General features: G+C 42.5%; 1 protein-coding gene across 1 annotated transcript in view; it reads left to right on the top strand.

The window, feature by feature from the left end:
• The window catches only part of spon1b (spondin 1b), a 393024-nt gene that overhangs the window by 320135 nt on the left and 49445 nt on the right, over nt 1-23444 (top strand). Inside the window, exons 9-11 of the mRNA XM_041197861.1 lie at nt 5973-6113; nt 7986-8067; nt 9502-9684. Of these exons, the coding sequence (XP_041053795.1) occupies nt 5973-6113; nt 7986-8067; nt 9502-9684 (406 nt within the window). The remainder of the gene's footprint in view (nt 1-5972; nt 6114-7985; nt 8068-9501; nt 9685-23444) is intronic.

Consider the following 23444-nt stretch of genomic DNA (forward strand, 5'->3'; position numbering starts at 1 on the left):
TTGTACTGCTCTTTCTGCTAACGCATTGGTTGAGGGATGATACGGTGCTTTTCTGTCTATATGTAATCTAACCCAGGGTCGATCAGGCCACTCCCACAGATGCAGTGGAGCTGAAATGGGCAACTTCTGCTGCTGCTGACACTGGAGACAGTGTTTAACCATTTTTTCTATATCGCTATCTATACCTGGTCACCAGATATAACTTCATACAAGCCATCTTCATTTTCGAAATACCAGGATGCGCACCATGAAGCTCTGTCAATAGTGGTTCTCTTCCTTGCACAGGGATAACAACTTTTGCTCCCCATAACAAGATACCATCTTGAAAACTCAGTTCAGATTTACAGGCATAGAATGATTTTAATTCTTCAGAGACTTGGGCATTTGACCATCTTTGCAATACCCGTTCACGGACGCTTGATAAAATTGGATCCTGATTTGTCCAATTCTTTACGTGTTTCGCACAGACCAGTGAGGAGTCCAGCAGTTCAACACAGGTACAACTTCTTGAGGCACTGAAGCATGTGTAATGCAATCTGGGAAAGGAAAACGACTGAGGACATCTGCATTTGCTATATGCACACCTGGACGGTGCATAGAAGTGTATTCATATGTTGACAAAATTAAAGCCCATCTTTGAATTCTAGCAGAGGCTATCTTCACTAAACAAACCCAACAGTGGTTTGTGATCTGACACTACAGTGAAGTGTTGAACAATCAAATATTGATGGAACTTCTTTACTCCAAATAAGCCTTCTTTTTCAATTTGTGTGTAACCCTTCTCAGCTGCAGAGAGGGTTCTGGAGATATATCTTAGTGGTCTTTCAGATCCATCTTCCATCTTGTGTGACAATACTGCTCCCACTCAATAGGGACATGCATCACAAGTGAGTATTAATTCCTTAGATGGGTCATAGTGTACTAGCAGACAAGACGAGCGTAAAAGCTTCATGACTGTTATGAAAGCTTCCTCTTGCTGTGCCTTCCAGGACTATCTGTGGTTCTTCTTCAATAATAAGTGTAACGGGATAACACTGCAGATAGATTAGACAAGAAGCAATTATAATAATTTACCATGCCCAAAAAAGACTTGAGCTCAGTGACATTGGTAGGACAGGGCACTTCCTTGATTGTCTTGACTTTCTCCTCTAATGGGTGCAACCCTTGGGCATCCATTCGATGACTCAGATACACGACTTCAGTTGCTTGGAAAGAGCATTTCTCTTTTTTCAAATGTACGTCAACCTCCAAAAATCTCTTCAGAACCTCTTCTAGGTTGGCCAACTGTTTTTCTTCTGTTGATCCTGTGGCCAGAGGACATCGTCCAGTAACATCATAACTCAGGAAGTCCTTGTCGTAGGCTTTCCATGGTTCTTTGGAAAATAGCACAAGCGAGATGACACACCAAAGGGTAGGCTTGTATATTAGTACAGGCCTTTGTGCGTGTTTATGATGACATATCCTCTTGATGTGTTGTTCAGCTCTCGCTGTTGGTATGCATGGCTCATGTCCAGTTTAGTGTAGGATCTTCCTCCTGCAAATTTAACGTACAGATCTTCAATCCTTGGGACTGGGTATTTGTCTAATTTAGCAGCCTTGTTTACAGTTAAATTGTAATCCCCGGAGATGCAAATGCTTTGATCTGGTTTCATCACAGGGACTATGGGCGCTGCCCATTCTGAAAATTGGACTGGCTGGATTATTCCTGACTTCTCCAAATGGCACAGTCTTATATCTACCTTCTCCTTCAGGGCATAAGGCATAGATCTTGCTTTAAAAAACCCAGGTCTTGCTTCAGAATCTACGTATATTTTAGCTTGTAGACCTTTTATTTTTCCCAACCCATCTCGGAATACTTTGTCATGCTTTTTTTAACAATTCAGGAATTCCTCCTGTTCTGACTTGAAAAATTTCTGACCAGTTGAGTTTAATTTCTTTCAACCAATCACAGCCCAGAAGGCTAGGTCCTTCACCTGTTACAATAATTACTGGCATTTGGGCTGTCTGTTGCCTGTAGGATACAGATACAGAGGTGATGTCTTTCAACTGTATTACCTCTCCAGTATATGTTTTTAGCTGAGCTGTGGTTTGCTCCAAACTCAATGGCTGGGAAACTTCTCTGAGGTATTTAAAGGTGTGTTCTCCCAAGGTGTGGTCAATGCTCCTGTGTCAACCTCCATGACTAGAGGTTTTCCATTTACTTGAAGAGTAATGATGATTGGTTCAGTTTTCCTGGCCTTAAGATTGTCTTGGGAATAGATATCAGTCTCAGCTGCTTCTGGTTCATCTATATGGTGCATTTCATTCAACATAGCCGGCTGTCTAAATGGCTATCTTGATCTCAACCTTCATTGCTTTATGGCATGTCCTTTTTTGTGATAGTAGTGTCACTCTGCCTCTTTAAATCTGCAGGTTTCCGGTAATAGATTAGCCCACATCAGTAACATTTTAATTTCTGAATTACTGGTGATCTGCTTTCAGTATTTCTTTTTTTTTTTCTTGCAGTAGGGACCGCGTCCCACTTCACGGTTACCTCCTGGTCTTCATGCTACACCCGGCGGCAGGTTCCCACCCTAACTAATATAACCTGCTCTTTGTTTGATTCCAGAGTGTGCTGCAATGTAGGTCAGTGAGCACAAGGATGAAGGGTGAATGGGACTTGGTGCAAGTTAAAGTTTAGAGGTAACAAAGGCAGTGATGAGGGTTTCAGCAACAGATGAGCTGAGGTAGGGGTGGAATTGGGCAATGTTACAGAATTGAAATTAGGCACTCTTGGTAAATGCATGGATATGTGGTCAGAAGCTTATCTCAGGGTCAAACATGATACCAAGCTTGTGAATAGTCTGGTTCAGCCTTAGATATTTGCTAGGGATAGGGATGGAGTCAGCTAGGGAACAGCTTGTAGCTTTGGACTTCCCAATATTCAACTGGAGGAAATGTCTGCTCATCCAGTGCTGGATCATATGTTGGTTGGAGTATAGGAATAGGATATTTGCAGGGATTTCTATTTTGGATGTCACTTCCTCAAAGCAGGATCTCGCCATGAACTGACTTTGCTGTCAGCAACTTTAGGCTTGATTTCTTTAGCACATTTCTCACTAGCCTCCCTGACTCCACCTTTTAACAAATTACAATTCACTCAAAATCCTTCCCACAACTAAATGGGCAGTGTCACGTTCCCATTACTGCTGTCCAGTATAAAGCTCCACTGCTTTCCCAGCAGGTTGACTTCAGGCATCTTATCTTCTCTTTCAATTCCTTCTACTGTTCATCCAGGACACTTAATCTCCCTGCATGTATGTTCCATTCTTAAAACACAGGCCAGAATTTTCTGGCCTTGTTGACATTGGTGAGTGGCGGGGGTTGGGTGGAGGGGGAGGCAGGGGGGTGGGTGGTGGTGGGGAGGAGGAGTGGGGGGGACAATATGGTGAGAAGGCCAAAAGTTAATTTCATGCTGTCGTGAAACCAGTTTGCAATTGTCCGCTCCATCTGTCAATGGCAGACCACAATTCCTGCCGCCATATGTCAGGAACCTAATTTCAATACTTTAGCAACTTATTCTCCCACACTGCGTCATCCAGCACATTGGCATTTTACAACTGTACATGAGCGATGTGCATCTGGCGAGCTGAACTTCGCTCAGAACTTCGAGGTTTGTTTGTCGACTGTGCTTTGGACAGCACTTGCGGTCATCAGTGCCGGGCTTTTCAGGCAGCGTCACATCACTTTTAGTGGGGCTCACAGGCAGGTCTCTAACTACCAGACCAGCTGTAAGGCTGGGGTAGCTTTTCAATGGCTGCAGGGTTAGGCCTTGCTTGGGGAAAGGGAGGAAGTGGCCTCAGGCAAAGGAAGAAGCTGCAGGATGAGGACTGTACTGGGGAAATGAGGTATCCCAGAGTGTGTGTGGGGTCACATGTTCATCTGTGCACGTGGCCTCTAGATGGTGTGGGCTGAAGAGGCAGTCTCCAGAGGAGATGAGGCCAGATGGAGGTGTGAGGGTGTGTGTGTGAGAGAGTGAGTGGTGATGTCCCTTGAGCTAGCAGTGAGTGAGATGCCAGTGAATGTGTGATGGTCTTGTGAGTGTGTGAGTTTAGAGTAATGAGATTGTTGCCTTACCCTGGTGGTACGGATGAGATCATTCATCCATTTTCTACACTGGATGGCTGATGTCTTGTGCGCAGCATTGGCAGTGAACACCTCTGGCACTGCCTCCCAAGCTGGAGTGGTGAGACTGATAGGCTTCTTGTGACCAGAGCTGGGTGGAGGACATCGCGACAGGCCTCCAGGACATCTAGAAGGCACCCCAGGGATGTGTGGCTGAGTCAGGGGCCTGCACTCTTCTTGGCTGCTGGGGCCATGTCTTCACTGGAGCAGTCCTGGGCCATAAGCATTGAGAAGTGCCCGTGGCTGAAGTTTAAATATGGCGCCCTGCGTGATGAAGCAGTGAGGTAACAGCATGGCAGGCAAATCTGAGGCTGCCCGCCAGCGAGAAGGCGTGTTTCCTGTGGCTGCATAATTAATGAGGCGGGACAGGGACAATATAACACGAAAGCCCGCCATTGCGGTTGGTGGGTAAAACATCCCTTTTCCCACCAGCTACTGTGCTTTGTGCAAACCTGGGACGATTCCGCCCACTATGTTTGTCTTTATCCTCTACTATACTAATGGTAGCTGCTCATAAATTCAGCTCATTCTTGTCCTTATTGAGATGTTGTGCTGGGTTCTGCTTGTCACTTGTCTGTTTGCTTTCAAAAACCTCTCCAAATTTGTCTCACACTTATCCATATGCTAGAGCTTTCCATTTCCCACTTGCTTGCCTATGCTATTTTTGGGACATTTCCTTGCAAGATGATATATAATACACATGAACATCTATAACACCTTTCATAACCTCATGATGTTCCAAAGTGCTTTACGGCCAATGAAGTACTTTCAAAGTGATGTCACTGCTGTAATGTGGGAAACACAGCAACCAATCTGCACCAAGCAACCTCCCCAAAACAGCAATGTGATAATGACCAATTAATCTCTTTTTAGGCCAGAATCTTCTGTTCCCCCCGCTCGCCAACGTGTAAAGTGATGCATGGTGACGTTGGGTGTGCATCCCAACATCACCGTAGGTCATTCAGATCCTCAGTTGGTGGGCATGCAGAGGTGTCAGCTGCAGGCTCACTGAACTGTCAAAGGCCTATTAAGGCTGTTTAGATTCCAATTAAGATCATTAACTGAGCTGCCCATCCAACCTTAAGCGGCCTTCGCATTTTTCATGAAACCTCATCCACGGGCAAGATGAGGTTTCATGAAGGGTTTATAATTAAAGAAATTTTTTAGTTAAAATTCATTGACATGTCCCAACTCATGTGACACTGTCATACGAGGGGACATGTCTTAAATTTTTTTTTCCTTTATTAAAATTTCTAAAATTCAAACTAATCTCCCTGAGGCAGCTCTGTGCCTCAGGGAGATTTCTGCACTCTTTCACATGCACAGGGAACACTCAGCGCTTCCAGGTGCACGTCACACAAGGCCCACCCATGCAAAATGGCAGCGCGCAACCATTCCCGCCCAAACCCCCCCCAACGGGGAGAAAATTCTCCCCTTAGTGATGTTAATTGAGCAATAAATATTGGCCAGGACACCAGGGAGAACTCCCCTGCTTTTCTGTGAAACATGGGATCTTTTACATCCACTTCAGAGGACAGATGGTGCCTTGGATTTCAACTGAAAGACAGCACCTCCGACAGTGTAGCACACTCTCAGTACTGCACTGAGAGAGTCAGCTTGGATTTTTGAGCTCAAGTCTTTAGAAGCTACAACCTCATCGCTCAAAGGTAAGAGTGTTACACAGTGAACGATGGCTGAAATGAAGATGCAAGTAGTTGCTGAAGGACTTTTTCTATTTTGGCTTGAATCAAAACAGTTACTGTATATATTTGTTAACTACCATTTTCTAATATTTCCTGTTTCCTCAGGCCCCTAACCAACGGGCAGAGCCTCAAGAAAGAATTAGACCACTAACTAGCCTGGATCATCCAAAAAGTCCCTTCTATGATCCTGAGGGGGGCCCTATCATTCCTGTGGCCAGAGTTGTGATTGAAAGAATTGCAAGAAAGGTAACGTGAATTTCTCAGGTTATTCAGAAACAAATCACAGCCGACATTCAGCTGATACTGGTAATTTATGATCAGCAGACTGAAGCATGAAGCGATTGCAACCTATGGAACTTCAGCTTATTCGTGTGGCAAGTTTATCACAAAACTCGCTTGCTTTATCTATTTGGGAAATGTTTCCATTAAGACAATAATGCCTTGAAACTCTGACTCCCTTACCCGACTCTGTAACAACCAATGCATCCACTGAAAATTGACAACACAAAATAATGGGGCAATTAGGGTCGTTAGCATATTTGGGCATGCGACTCTTTCAAGGGCCCTTCATTAATGCCTGTCGCAATTCCCCCTACCACTCTCCCTCTAAGCTGGAATGGGCCATGGCTCTTCTGCTGCAGGGGGCTCCCAAGGCCCATCCCCATCCAAAGGCACGAGAGGGAGAAGGTCTTTGGTAGAACCTTTGGACCAAATGAAAGGCCAGGATTGATCACGTTCTTCTGTGCGCCCTTTCAAAAGTCCTCAGTGGGCTGAAGCTAGCTGTCAGCTGCTGAAAATTGGTGTTGGGATGCTTTGGTACCCTCAGACACCCAATCCCATAACACGGGGGCTCGGGAGGAGGAAGTAATGGACTTGAGATCCACTAATACCGTCGAATTTCTCATTGAGGTGCTGGTTGGGCCGGACTCTGGCAGAATCCACTTCTTCAGCCCACCCATAATCCAGAGAATTGCTGTCATCTACTGCCCCCTACCCCCCGCAACCACCATCAGAATATTCTACCTTCTTGAATGTAACTGAATGGCTTGCCAGAGGGCAATTAAGGGTCAACCACATTGCTGTGGATCTGAAGTCAGATAGAGGCTTCCTTCCTTAAAAGACATGTGTGAACCAGACGGGTTATATATGACAATTCAGTAGTTACATGGTCACCATTGAGACTAGCTTTTTATTCTAGATTTATTTAATTAATTGCATTTAAATTTCTCATTTGGCCATGGTGGGATTTGAACTCACATCTCTGAAACATTAATCCAGGCCTCATTATTACTGTAAAAGCTACATTTTGCAGATGCTGGAAATCTAATGAAAGGCCACAGACCTGAAATGCTTGCTCTGTTTTTCTCTCCACAGATGCTGCCTGATCTGCTGAATTTTTCCAGCATTTTCTGATTTTACTTCTGTATTGCTAGCCCAATATCATAACCACTTTGCTATTACACCCCTACTTAGCTATGCTGCTGTACCCCTATTTAGGGTGCCAATGTTTTTGTAACTTTATACTTTCCAGAACAATAAGTAGCTTTGAGCAGCAAGCATCATGAGGAGTAATTGTACCAAAACAGTATAGTAAAAATGACAAAAAACAGAACTCAGTTAGTTGAATGCCTTTGATTAGTGCGAGTCAGCAAGTGGAAGCCACACTCTCTTGCTTGGCAGCTCACAGATGTCACAATGCAGGTGATTTTTTTTTCTACCGAGAATGGGAGAATTGGATTTCAGTGCTGCTGTGATTTACAAAATAATAGTAAATTCAGCGGGAGGGAGTTTTGAAACTGCAATCTTGCGGCTACATGAGTGCAAGAACATCTAAAGACCACAGTCTCCAGTTTGAAGAAACATCCTCTTGAATTCCTATGCAGCAAGGCCATTGAAATAGTGAACCATTTTGTAAGATTACACGTCACGTTCATTCAGAGAATTGGAGAGGGTTAATCAGAAAGGTGTATTTTTGCAGCATAATCACTGATGTAACATCTTTTTAAAAATGCCACTGAATTGCATTTACCAGAGCCTGTTTTAAATTGCCTTTTTTTTTGCTGTGCTTTATGCCTGTCTAAATTAGACCTTTCCCGATTTTTACTAATGTCTTCACAGGGGGAACAGTGTAATATTCAGCCTGATAATGTTGATGATATTGTGGCAGATCTTAACCAAGAGGAGAAGGAGAAGGATGAAGGTAATTATGTTACAATTAATTAATTCAAGGTTGTGGTGTCTTTTCAGACTGAATGAGCACATTCCTACTGTAAACAAGCTTATTTAAGAAAAACACGTCTTGCAAATTCAATTTTTTTCTCATGTATTTAACTTTAGTTTGTTGCTCCCAAAAGTATTAGAGATGGTATGAATTTGAGTCTTGGTATAGAGATTTGCTTCAAGGGTCACGAAGATGAGCAAAATGTGTTTTTACATGATGAGTTGTTGTGATGCTGCCTGACTGGGTGGAGGAAACAGATTCAATACTAACTTTCAAAAGGGAATTTGATGACTGTTAATGGCACAGCCAATGGTAAATGCTGAGTTTTTCAAATCCCAAAGGGAAACTTGAAACAACTGCCACAACTGGTTTTGCAATTTTTGAGATGCGTGCCTTGAATTCAGTTGTAATAAGACCACCAAGTCTTATAGGATCTTACAAAACTAGATTAAACATTTATTAATAAATGATTTTAAATACATGCATAGATCTACAAATTACTACCATGAAAATTTCTAAATACCCTACTTAATCTGACTCCCAGTTACACTTTTATTAAGGCAACAGTAAGACACAGAGATTTTAAAAGACCCAGGCAAACAAATATGATGCACTGAACCAGTCAAATTCAAAGTAAGTTTTCTTAACTTCAGTTCTTTGAAAACAGCAGCATGAGACGTAGATGCTGAAGAATTTTCACACTTGTAAGATCTTAAAATGCCTACCCTTACAGCCTTTACTCCTTTATACATATTTTCCCCTTTGAATGCAAATTCCTATTGTTTCACTATGGGCGGGATTTTCCGCACCTGCCTGCTGCCGCGATCTTCCGGTCCTGCCGCAAGTCAATGGACTTCTGTCTGGGGCACCGCCTCGCCTGCATTGGGTCCCGCCGGCGAGGGGGCCAGAAAATCCTGGCCTATATCTTTGGGCTTTATCTTCCTGAAAATAAAAACCTCTCATTGCACTAAGTTTTACCAGTAATCTTTGGGGAAAATAACACGCTGTTTCTGAACTTCACCTGGCTCGGTGATACATTTCACCCCGCCTTTGAAAACAATATAGTCGGGTTTATTTAAAAATGCAAATGTCCTTTTACCTTTCATTCTAAACTTCCCCCATGTTTACATCAAAGTCTTCAGACCAGCTGCCTTTAATCCAATAAAATCTCTCCCTCACACACACACACAAATAGACACATCCCACTATTACTCTATTTTACAATAAATTCCAATAACATTATGGAAATTATTATACCTTCCTGACAATGACTTCAAAGTTATGGAGGCTAGAACGTGACAGAATGATCAGGCATGAGTTGGAATAGTCAGGTTATACTTGATCATGATCGGGTGTGCAAGGTACTAGCCAAGATAATTGTGTAATTGTCCATGTTTAACCTTTCGGCTGCAGATGATACTCCAGAAACTTGCATCTACTCGAATTGGTCTCAATGGTCAGCCTGCAGCTCCTCCACCTGTGAGAAAGGGAAACGGATGAGGCAAAGGATGCTCAAAGCACAATTGGACCTAAGTGTGCCTTGCCCACACACTCAAGATTTTGAGCCTTGTATGGGGCCGGGATGTCGTGACGATGGTAAGCAAGCCCTGTGCATAATGTGATGAGCAGATAAAGAGAGTATGGGTGGTGAATGAAAGGGGCTACTTATGATAGTGGCATGATGAGGAACCAAAACTGGTCCATGTATATTGAGAGTTAATGTAAGCAGGAAGTGGAGGAACTACTTTCCTTTGACCTCTGGGGCCACATTTCAAATTCAGCTGGAACATTTTCTCTTTGGCAGTTGTTAGACATCGATTTGAATGAATCTGTGTAGCCTCAACCCTGTTCATAGGTCTGCAATAAAAGACTAGAAGCTACTGGCACTATATGGACATTTTCAGGGAGAAAAGGCACATGGCAAATCGAAAATTCACCTGCTAAAAAAATAACGAACCTACACTTAAATAGCCTCTTTCACAACCTCAGCACATCCTAAGACACCTTACAGTCAACGAATTACTTATGAAGTGTAATCACTGTTGTTGTGAAGGGAGTGTGGTAGCCAATCATCAAGCATCCACCAATCCATCTGTTTAATGGTGTTGGATAAGAAATATTGGCCCAAGTCACTCCAAAGAACTCTCCTGCTCTTCCTCAAAATAATGCCATGAGATCTTTTAAATCCACCAGAAAGGGAAGAGGGGGTATCGATTTAATGTCTCAGCTGGACGATACTGAGGCATCGGACAACTTTCATTCAAGGCTGGAGAAGAGACATCACTTCCCCTTGTCCCCATGGGTGGTCAAAGCTAATAATGGGAGCCAAGTGCAGAGAAGTATTCCATTCTGAACCATTTATAACTCATACAGCATGAGGTTTAAATGTTCAAAAATGAATTAAATCATGGAACAGAACAGAATTTTTCCGATTCTATTCCTTAAACCAATTTTAAAATTGTAGGTCCAGTTTACCTCTTGGGAACATTATTCATTAATTTTGGAAAACAAAAATTTTGTAATACACACAGAACATCCTATCTACTCAAACTGGGGATAGAGATGATATCATTCAGGTTCCCTCCTTCATGTTACTATGCTTGAAAGGGTGGGCCTCATAATTAGCTGGCACAGTAAATAAGGTTGCAGAAATATGCCTGGGATTTCTATTCCAAATCATTCAAAGCAGAAAAAATTATGAATCAATGCTCCTCCACATATGGGAACAGTTATTTCCTTTGATAGTGAAATTGCAGCTGTGGAACATTTCCCAGCAATAGTTCAGCTCCTAATGCACTGGGAAGATCAAGAGAGCTGTGAGGGGTAATTTTGTGAGGCTCCGAGAGCTTTGCTAGCAACCAGGAGAGAAAAAAACACAGAAAGTACTTGAGAAGACTTCTTAGGTTGAGTGCTGAATGATGACCAAGACAGCAAGGGAACTTTTTTTCCCATGTTTCTTGTTCTTCAAACCATGTCAAACTCATTCTTGAGCTCTCTGTCCAAAGGCAGGCCTGACCTCCACTACCGGTAGGGCAAGGAATAAGGTCTTGAAATCCACCCCAGCTGGAACAGGGATGAAACTGTAATAAACTTGGACTGCAGGACAGGTTTCTTGTAAGACACAGTAAACTTTATTTACCGAATCCAGATAAGGCTACATGTTTGTTCCAAGACCAAAGCTAAGAAAATCCGCCCCTAAGATTCCCTGCACTGATTCGTCATATAGTTACATGATCCTCATAACAGAAAGAAATTGTTTAACTTTCAATTGCTATATTCCTCCCCCTTTAATCTGGTTCATGCAGACTGGTGAGGACCCCAGGAAATTCAATGCAAGTACTACCTCTTGAGGTACTTGTACGTGTGTAATACTATCTGGCAAAGGGAGATGACAGCGTCTGCATTTGCTATATGCACACTTGGACGATGCATAAAAGTGTACTCATATGCCAACAAAATTAATTTCCATCTTTTAATTCTAGCAGAGGCTATTGGTTTTAGCACATGGACTATGGGTGCTGCCCATTCTGAAAATTGGAGTGACTGTTTTGTTCCTATCTTAACCAAACGACATCATTCTTTATCTATCTTTTCTTTTAGAGGGTAAGGCATAAGTCTTGCCTTAAAATATCGGGGTGTTGCTTAATAGTCCACGTATATTTTAGCTCATGGATCTTTGATTTTCTCCAACTCATCTTGGAATATTCTGTCATGCTTTTTCAGCAACTCTGGAATTCCTTCTGTCCTACCTGAAAAATTTCTGACCAGTTTAGTTTGATTTCCTTCAACCAATCATGGCCCAGAAGGTGAGGCCCTCCTCCTGTTACATCAATTACTGACAGCTGAGCTGTCTGTAGTCTGTATAATACAGGTGATGCCTTTCACCTGTTGCTTCTCCTATATACGTTTTTAACTGAGCAGTGGTTTTCTCCAAACTCAATGGCTGGATACCTTCTCTGAGGTATTTAAAGGTGTGTTCTCCCACCACTGTGGTCGATGCTCTGTGTCAATTCCTTCAACTCCATGAGCCGAGGCTTTCCTTTTACTTGAAGTGTAACTGTTGTGACCTGTGAATCACACCTACACGTTTGTTGCGGGGTGACTGTGTTGGTACATTAGATAGAGTATTTCTGTAGTCACTTCTTAGGTGGAACACATTCTGTTTATTTACAAGATGCTCAGCAGCTACACACGTGTGTTTCTACATCAAACTCAATCTACATACTTCTGCTGCTTCTTGCAGACTGCTGACTTCCAACTAACTACTAACTAATTATGGAGTTAGCCCGCTCTACTCCACTATTGGTTACACAACATCATGTGATCTTCCTTGATAACATTCTTCTTAAAGATATACTACACATCAAATAAAACCATAATCAACACATCACTCCCCCTTTACTCAGAAAAACATTTTTACATTTGCAATTACAATCTTTTCAAATTAGCAAATTATTTACACTGATAAGTAATTTACAAATTCAGTATTTCTGAGGGTTTCCTTTGGCGCGTAAAACATCTCAGCTCTACAACTTCAGATGCTTTGTTAAGAACCTCATTTTCAGGCGTTATCTGAACATCAGGTTCTCTGTTGGGTACCTGCAGATGTTTCCTCAACTCTTGTAGGTACAACAAGCACTTCAGACACATCTGTACTAGGCTGAGCTCTCAATAGGAAATGTTGACTCTGTTATAAACCCTGGTGGAATCCTTTCTTGATGATTTGTCTCTCTCTTCCTCAAATGATCCACATGTCTCAGTATGACTCTGCCTTTCACCGTCACGTGGTAAGATAGAGATCCAGTCACTGCACTTATTTCACCTGGTAACCACTTTGGTCCTTCTCCAAAGTTCTTCACATATAACGTCTCTCCCACGGTAAATTTCCTCTCACGACTATGCCAGTTGTCTCCAGTTTTCTGACTTCCTTGACTCCTTTCCACCTTCACCCCTACGTTTGCTATTATTAAGCTCAATCTCGTCCTGAGACGACGTTTCATTAATAATTCCGCATATGTGAAACCTGTTGTCATGTGAGGGGTGGTCCTGCAATGAAAAAGAAAGCATGCTAGCTTGGTTGCTAAGGAATCCCCAGTTAACTTTGTCATGCCAGTCTTGAATGTTTGAATTGCTCTTTCAGCAAGTCTGTTTGAAGAAGGATGGTCGAGTGAAGTTTTCACAAGAGTTATACTGTGGAGGCTGATAAACCAAAGAAACTCAGCACTGGTAAATGCTGTCCTATTACCAGATATGACCACTTCCAATAATTGCAAAACTTTGATGTAGCTTTCAATTGAAGCAGAAGACATTGGTGACTTCACCTCATATATGTCCATCCATTTTGAGTGGGCATCTACAATGAGCAGAAACATTCTTCCTATGAAAGATCCCACATCGCACCCATGGTCTTCCTGGCCACTCCCAAGGGTCAAATGGAGTTGTTGAAGGTAACTTTTGCAATTGCTGACACTGCACACAATTCTTCACTAAGCTCTCTACACTAAGCAGAGGGTGATGGTCGAGGGGTATTTTTGTGACTGGATGCCTGTGTCCAGTGGTGTTCCACAGGGATCAGTGTTGGGTCCCTTGCTGTTTGTGGTATATATAAATGATTTAAGCTTGAATGTGAGTTCACGGTTGACATGAAAATTGGTGGGGTGGTAAATAGTGAGGAGGATAGCCTTAGATTATTGGAGGATATAGATGGGCTGGTCAGATGGGCTGATCAGTGGCCAATGGAATTTAATCTGGTTAAGTGTGAGGTGATGCACTTGGGCAGGACAAACAAGGCAAGGGAATACACGATGAATGGTAGGACCCTGGGAAGTACTGAGGATCAGAAGGACCTTGGTGTGCATGTCCACCGGTCCCTTAAGGTAGCAGGACAGGTTGATAATGTGGTTAAGAAGGCATATGGGATACTTGCCTTTATTAGCATAGAATATAAGAGCAGGGAGGTTATGCTGAAACTGTATAAAACACTGGTTAGGCAACAGCTAGAGTATTGCGTGCAGTTCTGGAATCCGCATTATAGGAAGGATGTGATTGCACTAGAGAGAGTGAAGAGGAGATTTACCAGGATGTTGCCTGGGCTGGAGAGTTTTAGTTATGAGGAAAGATTGGATAGACTGGGGTTATTTTCCCTGGAGCAGAGGAGATTGAGGGGGGACATGATTGAGGTGTATCAAATTAGGAGGGGCATAATGAGGGTAGACAGGAAGGAACTTTGCTCCTTGATGGAGGGATCAATAACCAGGGGACATAGATTTAAGGTAAGGGGCAGGAGGCTTAGAGGGGATGTGAGGAAGAATTTTTTCACCCAGAGGGTGGTGGGACTCTGGAACTCATTTCCTGAAAGGGTGGTAGAGGCAGAAACCCTCATAACATTTAAGAAGTATTTGGATGTGCACTTGAGATGCCATGGCATACAAGGCTATGGGCCTAGTGCTGGAAAATGGAATTAGAATAGTTAGGTACTTGTTTGACCGGCGCAGACTTGATGGGCTGAAGGGCCTTTTTCTGTGCTGTAGACCTCTATGACTCTAAGCTCTCTATTTCTCCATCCATTCCAAGCCACCATTGATAGATGTGTGCTATGGTCTTCATTCGGAATATTCCTGGATGTGCACTATGTAGTTCAATTAACATTGACTTTCTTCCCTTTGGAGGAACTATCACTCATGCTCCCCACAATGAGATACCATCCTGGCTAGTTATTTCATGTCTTCTGTTAAAGTACCGGTTCATTTTGTCAGATGCAGCGTCTTATAAACAGCCATGAAGCACTTGTTCTCATACTTTGGATAAGACTGGGTCCCTGCTTGTCTAGTCTCTGATTTGTCTAGTACATACCAGTGATGAATCGAAGAAATTTAACAACAACGTGAGATCTTGTGGAACTGGTGCATCTTCATCATTTTCTGGAAAAGGTAAACGACTCAGTGCATCGGTGTTTGCAATTTGATTTCCAGGGCCATGTACAAAAGCATAACCATATGCTGCCAGGATAAGGGCAAAACGTTGTATTCTCGCTGAGGCTCTGGGTGGTTTAGCCTTGTACTCACTGAACAATCCTAGCAATGATTTGTGGTCAGAAACAACAGTAAAATGACAGCCGTGTAAGTACTGGGGAAATTTCTTGACACCAAAGATGATTGACAGGCCTTCGTTTTCTATCTGTGAGTATCCCTTTTCTGCTGTGGTGGGCATTCTTGATACATATTCTACAGGCCATTCCGTGACATCGTCTCCTTGATGGGAGATCACTGCTCCGTTGTGGGGTGCATCACATGTCAACACCATTTCTTTCCTCTGGTCAAAATGTACTAATAGGTTAGACAAGTGCAACAATTGCTTCACCTTAGTGCAAGCTTCTTTCTGGGGTACCTCCCAAAACCAACTTCTTAAGTAGAGAATACAGAGGTGCCAGTTCTGTGGACAAATTGGGGAAGAACCACTCATAATAATTGATCATTCCCTAGAATGATTTGAGCTCTGAGGCGTTCTTTGGCGCAGGTGCCTCTCTTATGGCTCTCACTTTTTCCTCAACTGGGTGGAAGCCCTGTGAGTCTACCCGATGACCCAAATAGATTACCTCCCTCACTTGGAACACGCAATTATCCTTTTTTAAACGCACTCCAACCTGCAAGAAACATTTTAAGACTTCTTCTAAGTTCGTCAAATGCTCCTTTTCAGTGAATCCTATCACCAGAACATCATCTAAATAAACCACGATGTGGAGCAGTCCCTGTGGTAAATTTTCCATTGTTCTCTGGAATGTGGCGCAAGCTGAGGTGATGCCGAAAGGTAATCATGTATTTTGGGTCAACCCTTTGTGGGTATTAATTGTGACAAATTCCTAGGAGGCCTTCTCTAGCTCTAATTGCTGATAAGCTTGACTCATATCAAACTTCGTGTAGGCGATTCCACCTGCCAGCTTGGCATACAGGTCTTTGATTTTTGGCACGGGGTGTCTGTCTAGCTTAGCCACTTTGTTTACTGTCAATTTTTGCCTCCACAAACTCGAAAGCTTTGAACGGGGACAATTGGTGCTGCCCGCTCTGAGAACTGCACAGGTTGTCTAACGCCCAGTTTCTCCAATCTGTCCAGTTCGGTGTCCATCTTTTCCTGCAGTGTATAAGGTACTGGTCTTACCTTCATGAATCACAGGGTTGCCTCTGGATCCACATGAGTTTTTGCTTGCAGCCCCTGGATCTTCCCAAGTTCACCCTTGAAGACTGAGGGATATGTTTGTAGTAGCTCTGGTAACACACTTGCTCTTAGCTAGAAAATTTCAGCCCATTTTAACTTAATCTCCTGTAGCCAGTTTTGGCCCAGGAGACTTGGCCCTTCAACTGCTACCATCATCTAAGGTAGCTTTGCTGATTGGCTTCTGTAATGGACAGTAACTCTACTTGTGCCTTTGACTTGGATGTCTTCTCCCATGCATGTTTTTAATTTGTCACCAGTTTCTTCCAAATTTAATTTATGTTCACCATAATTCAGGTATTCGAAGGTGTGTTTACCAATTACAGTAGTGAAAGCTCCTGTAACTACTTCCATCCGAATAGGTCTGCCATTCAGTTTTACTGTTACATAAATTGGTTCTGTTTTCCTTACCTTCAAATTAAATAAAGAATAAAGATCTGAATTTGTTGCTTCAGGCTCTTCTACACTGTAGATCTCATGGGGTTTTCTCTTTTGTTTGAAAGTCTGCCTGATTCTTTCCATGCACTGTTTCATTATGTGTCCATTTTAATAACAATAAAAACATTTGATTTTTTTGAAGTGCCAATCATTACTCGTTTGCTTATTTCCATGTCTGTCGCCATTAGTCCTTATTTTCACTGCTGAGTCAATTCTTTTTATTTTTCTGCTTGCGGTGGCTGTTTCCCACTTCTCAGCAGAGCCTTGTACTTTCATTCCCTTTTTGGCTGGGGCTTCCCACCCAAAGTGGAGGACGGCTTGATTTTGAGCTCCCTGTACGACTTTCAAATCCCTTACTGTGCCTTCCATGGCCAGTGCCATCTCTAGCGCCTTCTTAAAATCCAAATTTGTTTCAGACAGCAATCTTTTCTGAATCGTGTCCTCATTCACACTGCACACTAAACTATCTCTGAGCATATCGTTTAAAGATGTACCAAATTCGCAATGTTCAGTTAACTGTTTCAAACTTGCCACATAACAAGCAACAGTCTCCCTGGGGACTCTATTCCGAGAATTAAACTTGAAACATTGCATCGTTACCGAGGGCTTTGGCTGGTAATGACTCATCACAAGGCCTACCAATTCATCAAAATGTTTTGAATCTGGGGCACTGGGTGCCATCAAACTTCGAATTAAGCCATAGGCTTTATTCCCAATGTTGATAAGAGGATCGCCCAACTCTTCTTTTGCCCCGTAATGTCTTTCACTTGGAAATAGAACAGAGACTGCATTAACAGTAATATAATGAGACCGATCATCCATGGCTGGATCAAAAGGATCAATTGTTCTGAATTGCGCATTCTGTGAGGGAATTACTTTGACGATTTTGGAAATTCTACTTACAATTACCGTGTGATGTACAGCCCAATTTAGCTTCTTTTGATTTGCTTCGTGATTTTACTCTCGACGCTAGTTCGGTGTATCTTTCTTCTATCCTCACTTTTTCCTTCTCCTTGTCGCAGCTTTGTTGGGTCTCCGTTTTAACCTCATTTTATCCTCATCACCAGTTTATGGTGGCTTGTGAGTCACACTTGCACGCTTGTTGTGGGGTGACTGTGTGGGTACTTTAGATAGAGTAGTTCTGCAGACACTTCTTAGGTGGGACACATTCTGTTTATTTACAAGATATTCAGCAGCTACACGTGTGTTTCTACACCAAACTTTGTCTACATACTTCTGCTGCTCACTTGGGTACTACTGACTGCCAACTAACTGCTAATTAACTACAGAGTTAGCCCACGCTACTCCACTATTGGCTACACAAAATCATGTGATCTACCTTTATAACATTCTTCTTAAAGGTGTACTATGCATTAGATAAAACCATAATTTCCACAGTAACAGTGATTGGTTCAGTTTTCCTGGCCTTCAGATTGTGTAGAGAATAAATATCAGCCTCAGTAACTTCTGGCTCATCTATATCATGCACTTCATTTAACTTGACCTGCTGTTCAAATGGCTGCCTTGATCTAGTCCTCTACTGTTTAACAACATATCCTTTTTTGTGGCAGTAATGGAATTCTGCCTCTTTAAATCTACAGATTTCAGGTGCATGATTTCCCCCCACAACGGTAACATTTTAACTTCTGGGTTACAGGTGAGCTGCTTCAAGCATTTCTTTTTGCTTTTCTAATGGAAGGGACCGTGAGTCGCTTCACAGTAGCCTCCCTAATCTTCACACCATGCTCGGTATCAGATTCCCACCCTAGCTGCAGAACGGCACCATGTTGCACACTCTGCAAAGCCTGTGAGTCCCTCTCAGCATTCTCCATTGCTAGCACTATCTCCATGGTGAGCTTCAGGTCCATATCAACTTCTGCAAGCAAACGGTGCTGAATGGTGTTGTCATTTATGCCACAAAGAAATAATCTTGCAACATGTTGTTTAAAGTTTTACCGAAGTCACAGTGCTCCATTAACTGTGTTCGTGATGTACTTTGCGATTGACTCACAGGGGACCCTCACTCAAGAGTTAAACTTGAATTTTTGCATGATCACCTAGGGATTAGGCTGAAAATGTCCTTTTGTGAGGTCTAAGAGCTTGGCGAAGGACCTGGAATTTGGCGCTTTTGGAGACATCAAATTACAGATTAGGCTATATGTTTTGCTCCTGCAGACGCAAGAGAATTACCTTCTTTTTCTCCTCTGCCATTATTTCATTAGCTACAAAGTAGAAATCTAATTGCTCAGTGTATTGGCTCCAGTCCTCAATGGAAGAGTCGTACAGGTCAATTCTGCCAGACAGAGGCATTGCTGGTGATTATACTTCTTTTGTTCTTTTAAAAATCAAAATACAGTTGTGAGGCAAGGTGCTGCTTCAGTGCTCGTAACCAATTGTAATAAACTTGGAGTGCAGGGTGGGTTTCTTGTAAGAAACCGCAAACTTTATTTACAGACTCCAGATGAGGCTACATGCTTGAACCAAGACCAAATCTAGCAAGCCCCACCCCTAAGATTCCCCGTACTTAGGGGTGAGTCGTCTGTACAGTCACATGATCCCCATAACAGCAAGAAATGGTTTAACTCACTAGAGAACCGAATGCTGCTGGTACCAATCTGATCCACATTGGCCATCCAGCTAACTGAGTCCCCAGGGAGTTTAAGTTGCCCTGGCAGCATACACCTTTACATGCATGTTGCAGTCCACATCTATGAATAGTGATGGTAGAGGCTCCAATTTCCTTTCCATCACATGGCTGAATCTTTCCCATTCCTACCACCTGCCAGTGAGATATGTTGAAAGGAATTACAAGCTGATCTCAACCTGTTTGACTGCATTATGAACATATATCCCCTGGCCATCAAATCCTGGAGTGGGACTTGAACCCAGAGTTTCTGGTTCAGAGGCAGAGACAAGGCTGTGATACTGTGCTACCATACCTCCTATGTCAAACTACTGCAAAAAAAAATTAGTTAATAATAAATAGTAAATGTACTGAAGGGTTATCATTTATTGTTATGATCTCATTAGAAACCCATAACTTTTAAAAAAGAAATTCCAACTCCCAAATTATATCACAAGATTCCACATTTAAACAAAAGTACAAGAAACAAAAAAAAAACAAATATTACTAACTTAATTATAATTTCATAAACACTTATGCTATAAGGGTGAAAATCTCAACAACACAGAACTTATTCTACCTTTATTTCCACCTGAGAGTTACCCATACTTTACAGAATGTTGAGGGTTCATTCATTTCTCATGGGACCAAACCAAGGTGTGCCACAGCTCTCAGCAATTCACCTTGATTCTCCTTAGTGTTCCTGCTATTCTTCCAGGTATGAATTTTCTTGGGATCCTTCAACCAGCACCTGGCTAGTCTAACCTTCCAACTCTCCTTAAACACTTTGAGTGTGGACACCCCCAGCTCAAGCATGGGCCTTACGATATTCATGCTTAGTGCTTCCAAATCAGAAACACCCTTCGTTTCTGATAATCCCCTGCTACTGGTCTATATTTCTGGGAAGATTCTCTCTCTGCCTATTTCAAAGCTACTTCCAGGCTGACTTCAACTGCCTGTTTCTGTGAGAAATCACACAGATAAAACAATGAAAAATACCTCCCTGCAATTTATCCCCACAGCAATGTGGCATCCCTGGGATGTGCCAGGTAGAAATTTAAGCTAATTATCTCCAACTTTAAACCTGTCCTTTGATCTGAAAAGTATATGGATATTTTAAGACCTTTCCTTGTTTACCAGTTGATTTTAAAGTCTTCTTTTGCCTGGGGAAATTCCATGAACAATGTAAGCCTAAGCCCCGATTAAGGCAACTGTTGACATCCCATCTCCATAACAAAACCTAGGGCAGAAATCTTTGCTCAGCGGGCAGGCGCACACCCAACCCGCTTGAGTGGGAAATAACGCGCATTGACGTCGGCCATGTATGCTGATATCAACATACAGTCGTGTGATAGTTTGATTGGCGGGCACACTGCTGGAGTTGGCAGCGCACCCACCAACAATTAAAAGGCCTGTTAAGGCCATTAAGTCATCAACCAATGTAAACTTTTTGCTGCCCATCCAACCTTACAGTTAGCAGGCAGGCGAAAAGGCCAAGCAGCCTTTGCATTTTTTTGGAAACCTTATGGGATGAGGTTTCCAAAAGCAAATAAAAATAAAATAAAAATTTTAATTTTTCATTAATAACATGTCCTGCTCATGTGACAGTCACATGAGGGGACATGTTTCATTACATTTTTATTTTCTTTATTATTTTTTGTTATATCTCTTCATCTCCCTGAGGCAGCCCTGTGCCTCATGGAGATTATGCAGCGCTCACTCATGTGAAGTTCGTGCTCGGCCGTCTCACCCTCTCCCCCCTCCCCACACAGGGAGCCCTCATTGCTGCCGCTCACGTTTCACGTTGGGTGGGCCTTGATTGGTCCACCATCGTGAAATCACGATGAATTTTCACTGACCGGCGGCGGTCAGCTTCCCAGCCACCCCAGCCCACTCCCGCCGGCCAAGGACAAAATTCTGCCTCTAGAGTAGGGTCACAATTGTTTAATGTTTTCATGCTTCCAACTATGATTTTATTAAACAAACTTAGGCCACTCTTTAAATTGCAATTAATTTAGGTCTGTTTACCAGCTTCTCAAACCAAATGTTTCCATTAGTCTTACATTTAAAAATTTCAACTCCCAGACTAAAGTATATGAATCATGAAATTACATATTCATAACATCATGTATAAAAGATTTCCTCTATGTAGAGAACATCTTTTTAGTCAATGAAGATTACAATCAAGATTCATAGGACTGGATTTTCATCATGAAGGCAATAATTCCCAATGTTGTTATCATGCCTCCATCCTAGCAGGGCCAGCTGGTGGCATTTTCACTCAAGCTAGGTTGGGACTTTGAGGGCAGCTTTCAGGTGGAGAAAGAAATAGGCTGATTCTAAAATGCCCTGGTTAAAAGGCTAACCTCCATTCATAGAGATATTGGCCCAGTTTTGCAGATCAGAGCACAAAGACCCCCTCATTATCAACTCTCATTCTCTTCACCCCTTACCCTCTTTAGTCCTACTGTCCTCACCCCCTTTCACCTGCCTCACTCCTTCATACCCTCTTTACTCCCTTAATGTCCCTCACCACCCTGACCCTCTTTCACCCCATCACTTGCTCAATATCAGCACCCCCTTTGCCCCCAACCCATTTATCCCCTCATCCCCCTCCACACCTCTCACCCCAACCCCCTTCACCCCTTCATTCCCCTAACCCCAACCCAATCATCCAGTATTCACTTCATAAACAAAACTCATAAGCCCCATGATAACATTTGTAAATCTTTGAAAAGCTCATAAATCTGTCAAAATAAACAAGCATCACTTGAATCACTTAAAAACTAATCTCCTCTTAGAAGCTCATAAACCTATCAACTTACTAAACAAGCTCACGTTTCCCAGGACAGCTATGTGAACAAACTATGCAGCGGTTTGGAAGGCTGCAGAGATATCATACTGACATTTTGCAGCATATCTTTGTAAATAAACCCTGCAGTAAAGAATCCTTAGTGCCTTTGAAGATACCCAAAAGCTCAGACATCTGTCAAATCTTTCAAACAGCCAAACAGATGGCTGGGCTGTTCTGTAAATAATGAATGAGAGCCATGAGAAAATTTTAAATTTTAATCTCACAATGGGCAATTCTTTCCATGTTGTGCAATGCAGAATAGCACTTGGGATAATCTATTCTAATGCATCCAAAGACTTCTCTGCTTTTAAAATGATTTTCTTTCACCTGAGAGTTTGCCAGTTGTCAGAAGTAACAACCTGGCAATCACATTACTTTTTGGTCACTTTTCCAATCAAAGCACTGTCATCACTCAGTTCAGTAAACATAGATATAACTCTGGTTACAGAGTTTCATGATGAACTGTAATGGGGAAACTCAATTTTTACTGACTTGTTAGGCTTTTCCCTCCTCCAATCCATGGTTCACCCCTCCACTCACCAGATGTAATTTACAAAGGCTTCCAAAACATGGCCACCTCAATGAAAATTGCAGAAGTTCTGCCATGCCCATTTCCAGAATGGTTCCAGCAACTTCTGAAGTGTAATGTCTGGGTTTTCCACTCTGACCTCTTTCCCACCCCACTACAAATAACCAGAGTTGGAATGGGGGAACCACAAAATCTGGTCCTTGGTATCAGACTCACTACATAATCCAAGCTTAGGCTCCTGTGCAATACTGAAGGAGTCCTGCACCTTTGAACGTGCTGTCTTTCAGATGAGTCATTAAATTGAGACCCCCTTCTCTCAGGTGGATATAAAAGATCCCCTGAGTATAAACTGAAGAAGTGCAGGGGAGTTATCCCTTTTATCTCGGCCAAAATGTATCCTTCAATCAACATCACCAAAGAAAAACAGACCATTTGGACATCATCACATTGTAGGAGCTTGTTGTGCACTATTTCTAAGAAGAGTGGGTCCCTCTGCAGTGTCCTGGCTAAATATTTGTCCTTCATCCAACATCACTAAAATAAACAGTATTTTTTCAATTTGTTCCTGGGATGTGAGCTGGCATTGCCCATCCCTATTTGCTCTTGAGAAAGTGGTGGTGAACTGCTTTCTTGAACCTCTGCAGTTCATCTGGGGTAGGTACACCCACAGTGTTGTTAAGGAGGGAGACCCAGGATTTTGACCC

Source organism: Carcharodon carcharias, chromosome 10 (genome assembly GCF_017639515.1).
Source record: "Carcharodon carcharias isolate sCarCar2 chromosome 10, sCarCar2.pri, whole genome shotgun sequence".
Classification (NCBI taxonomy): domain Eukaryota; kingdom Metazoa; phylum Chordata; class Chondrichthyes; order Lamniformes; family Lamnidae; genus Carcharodon; species Carcharodon carcharias.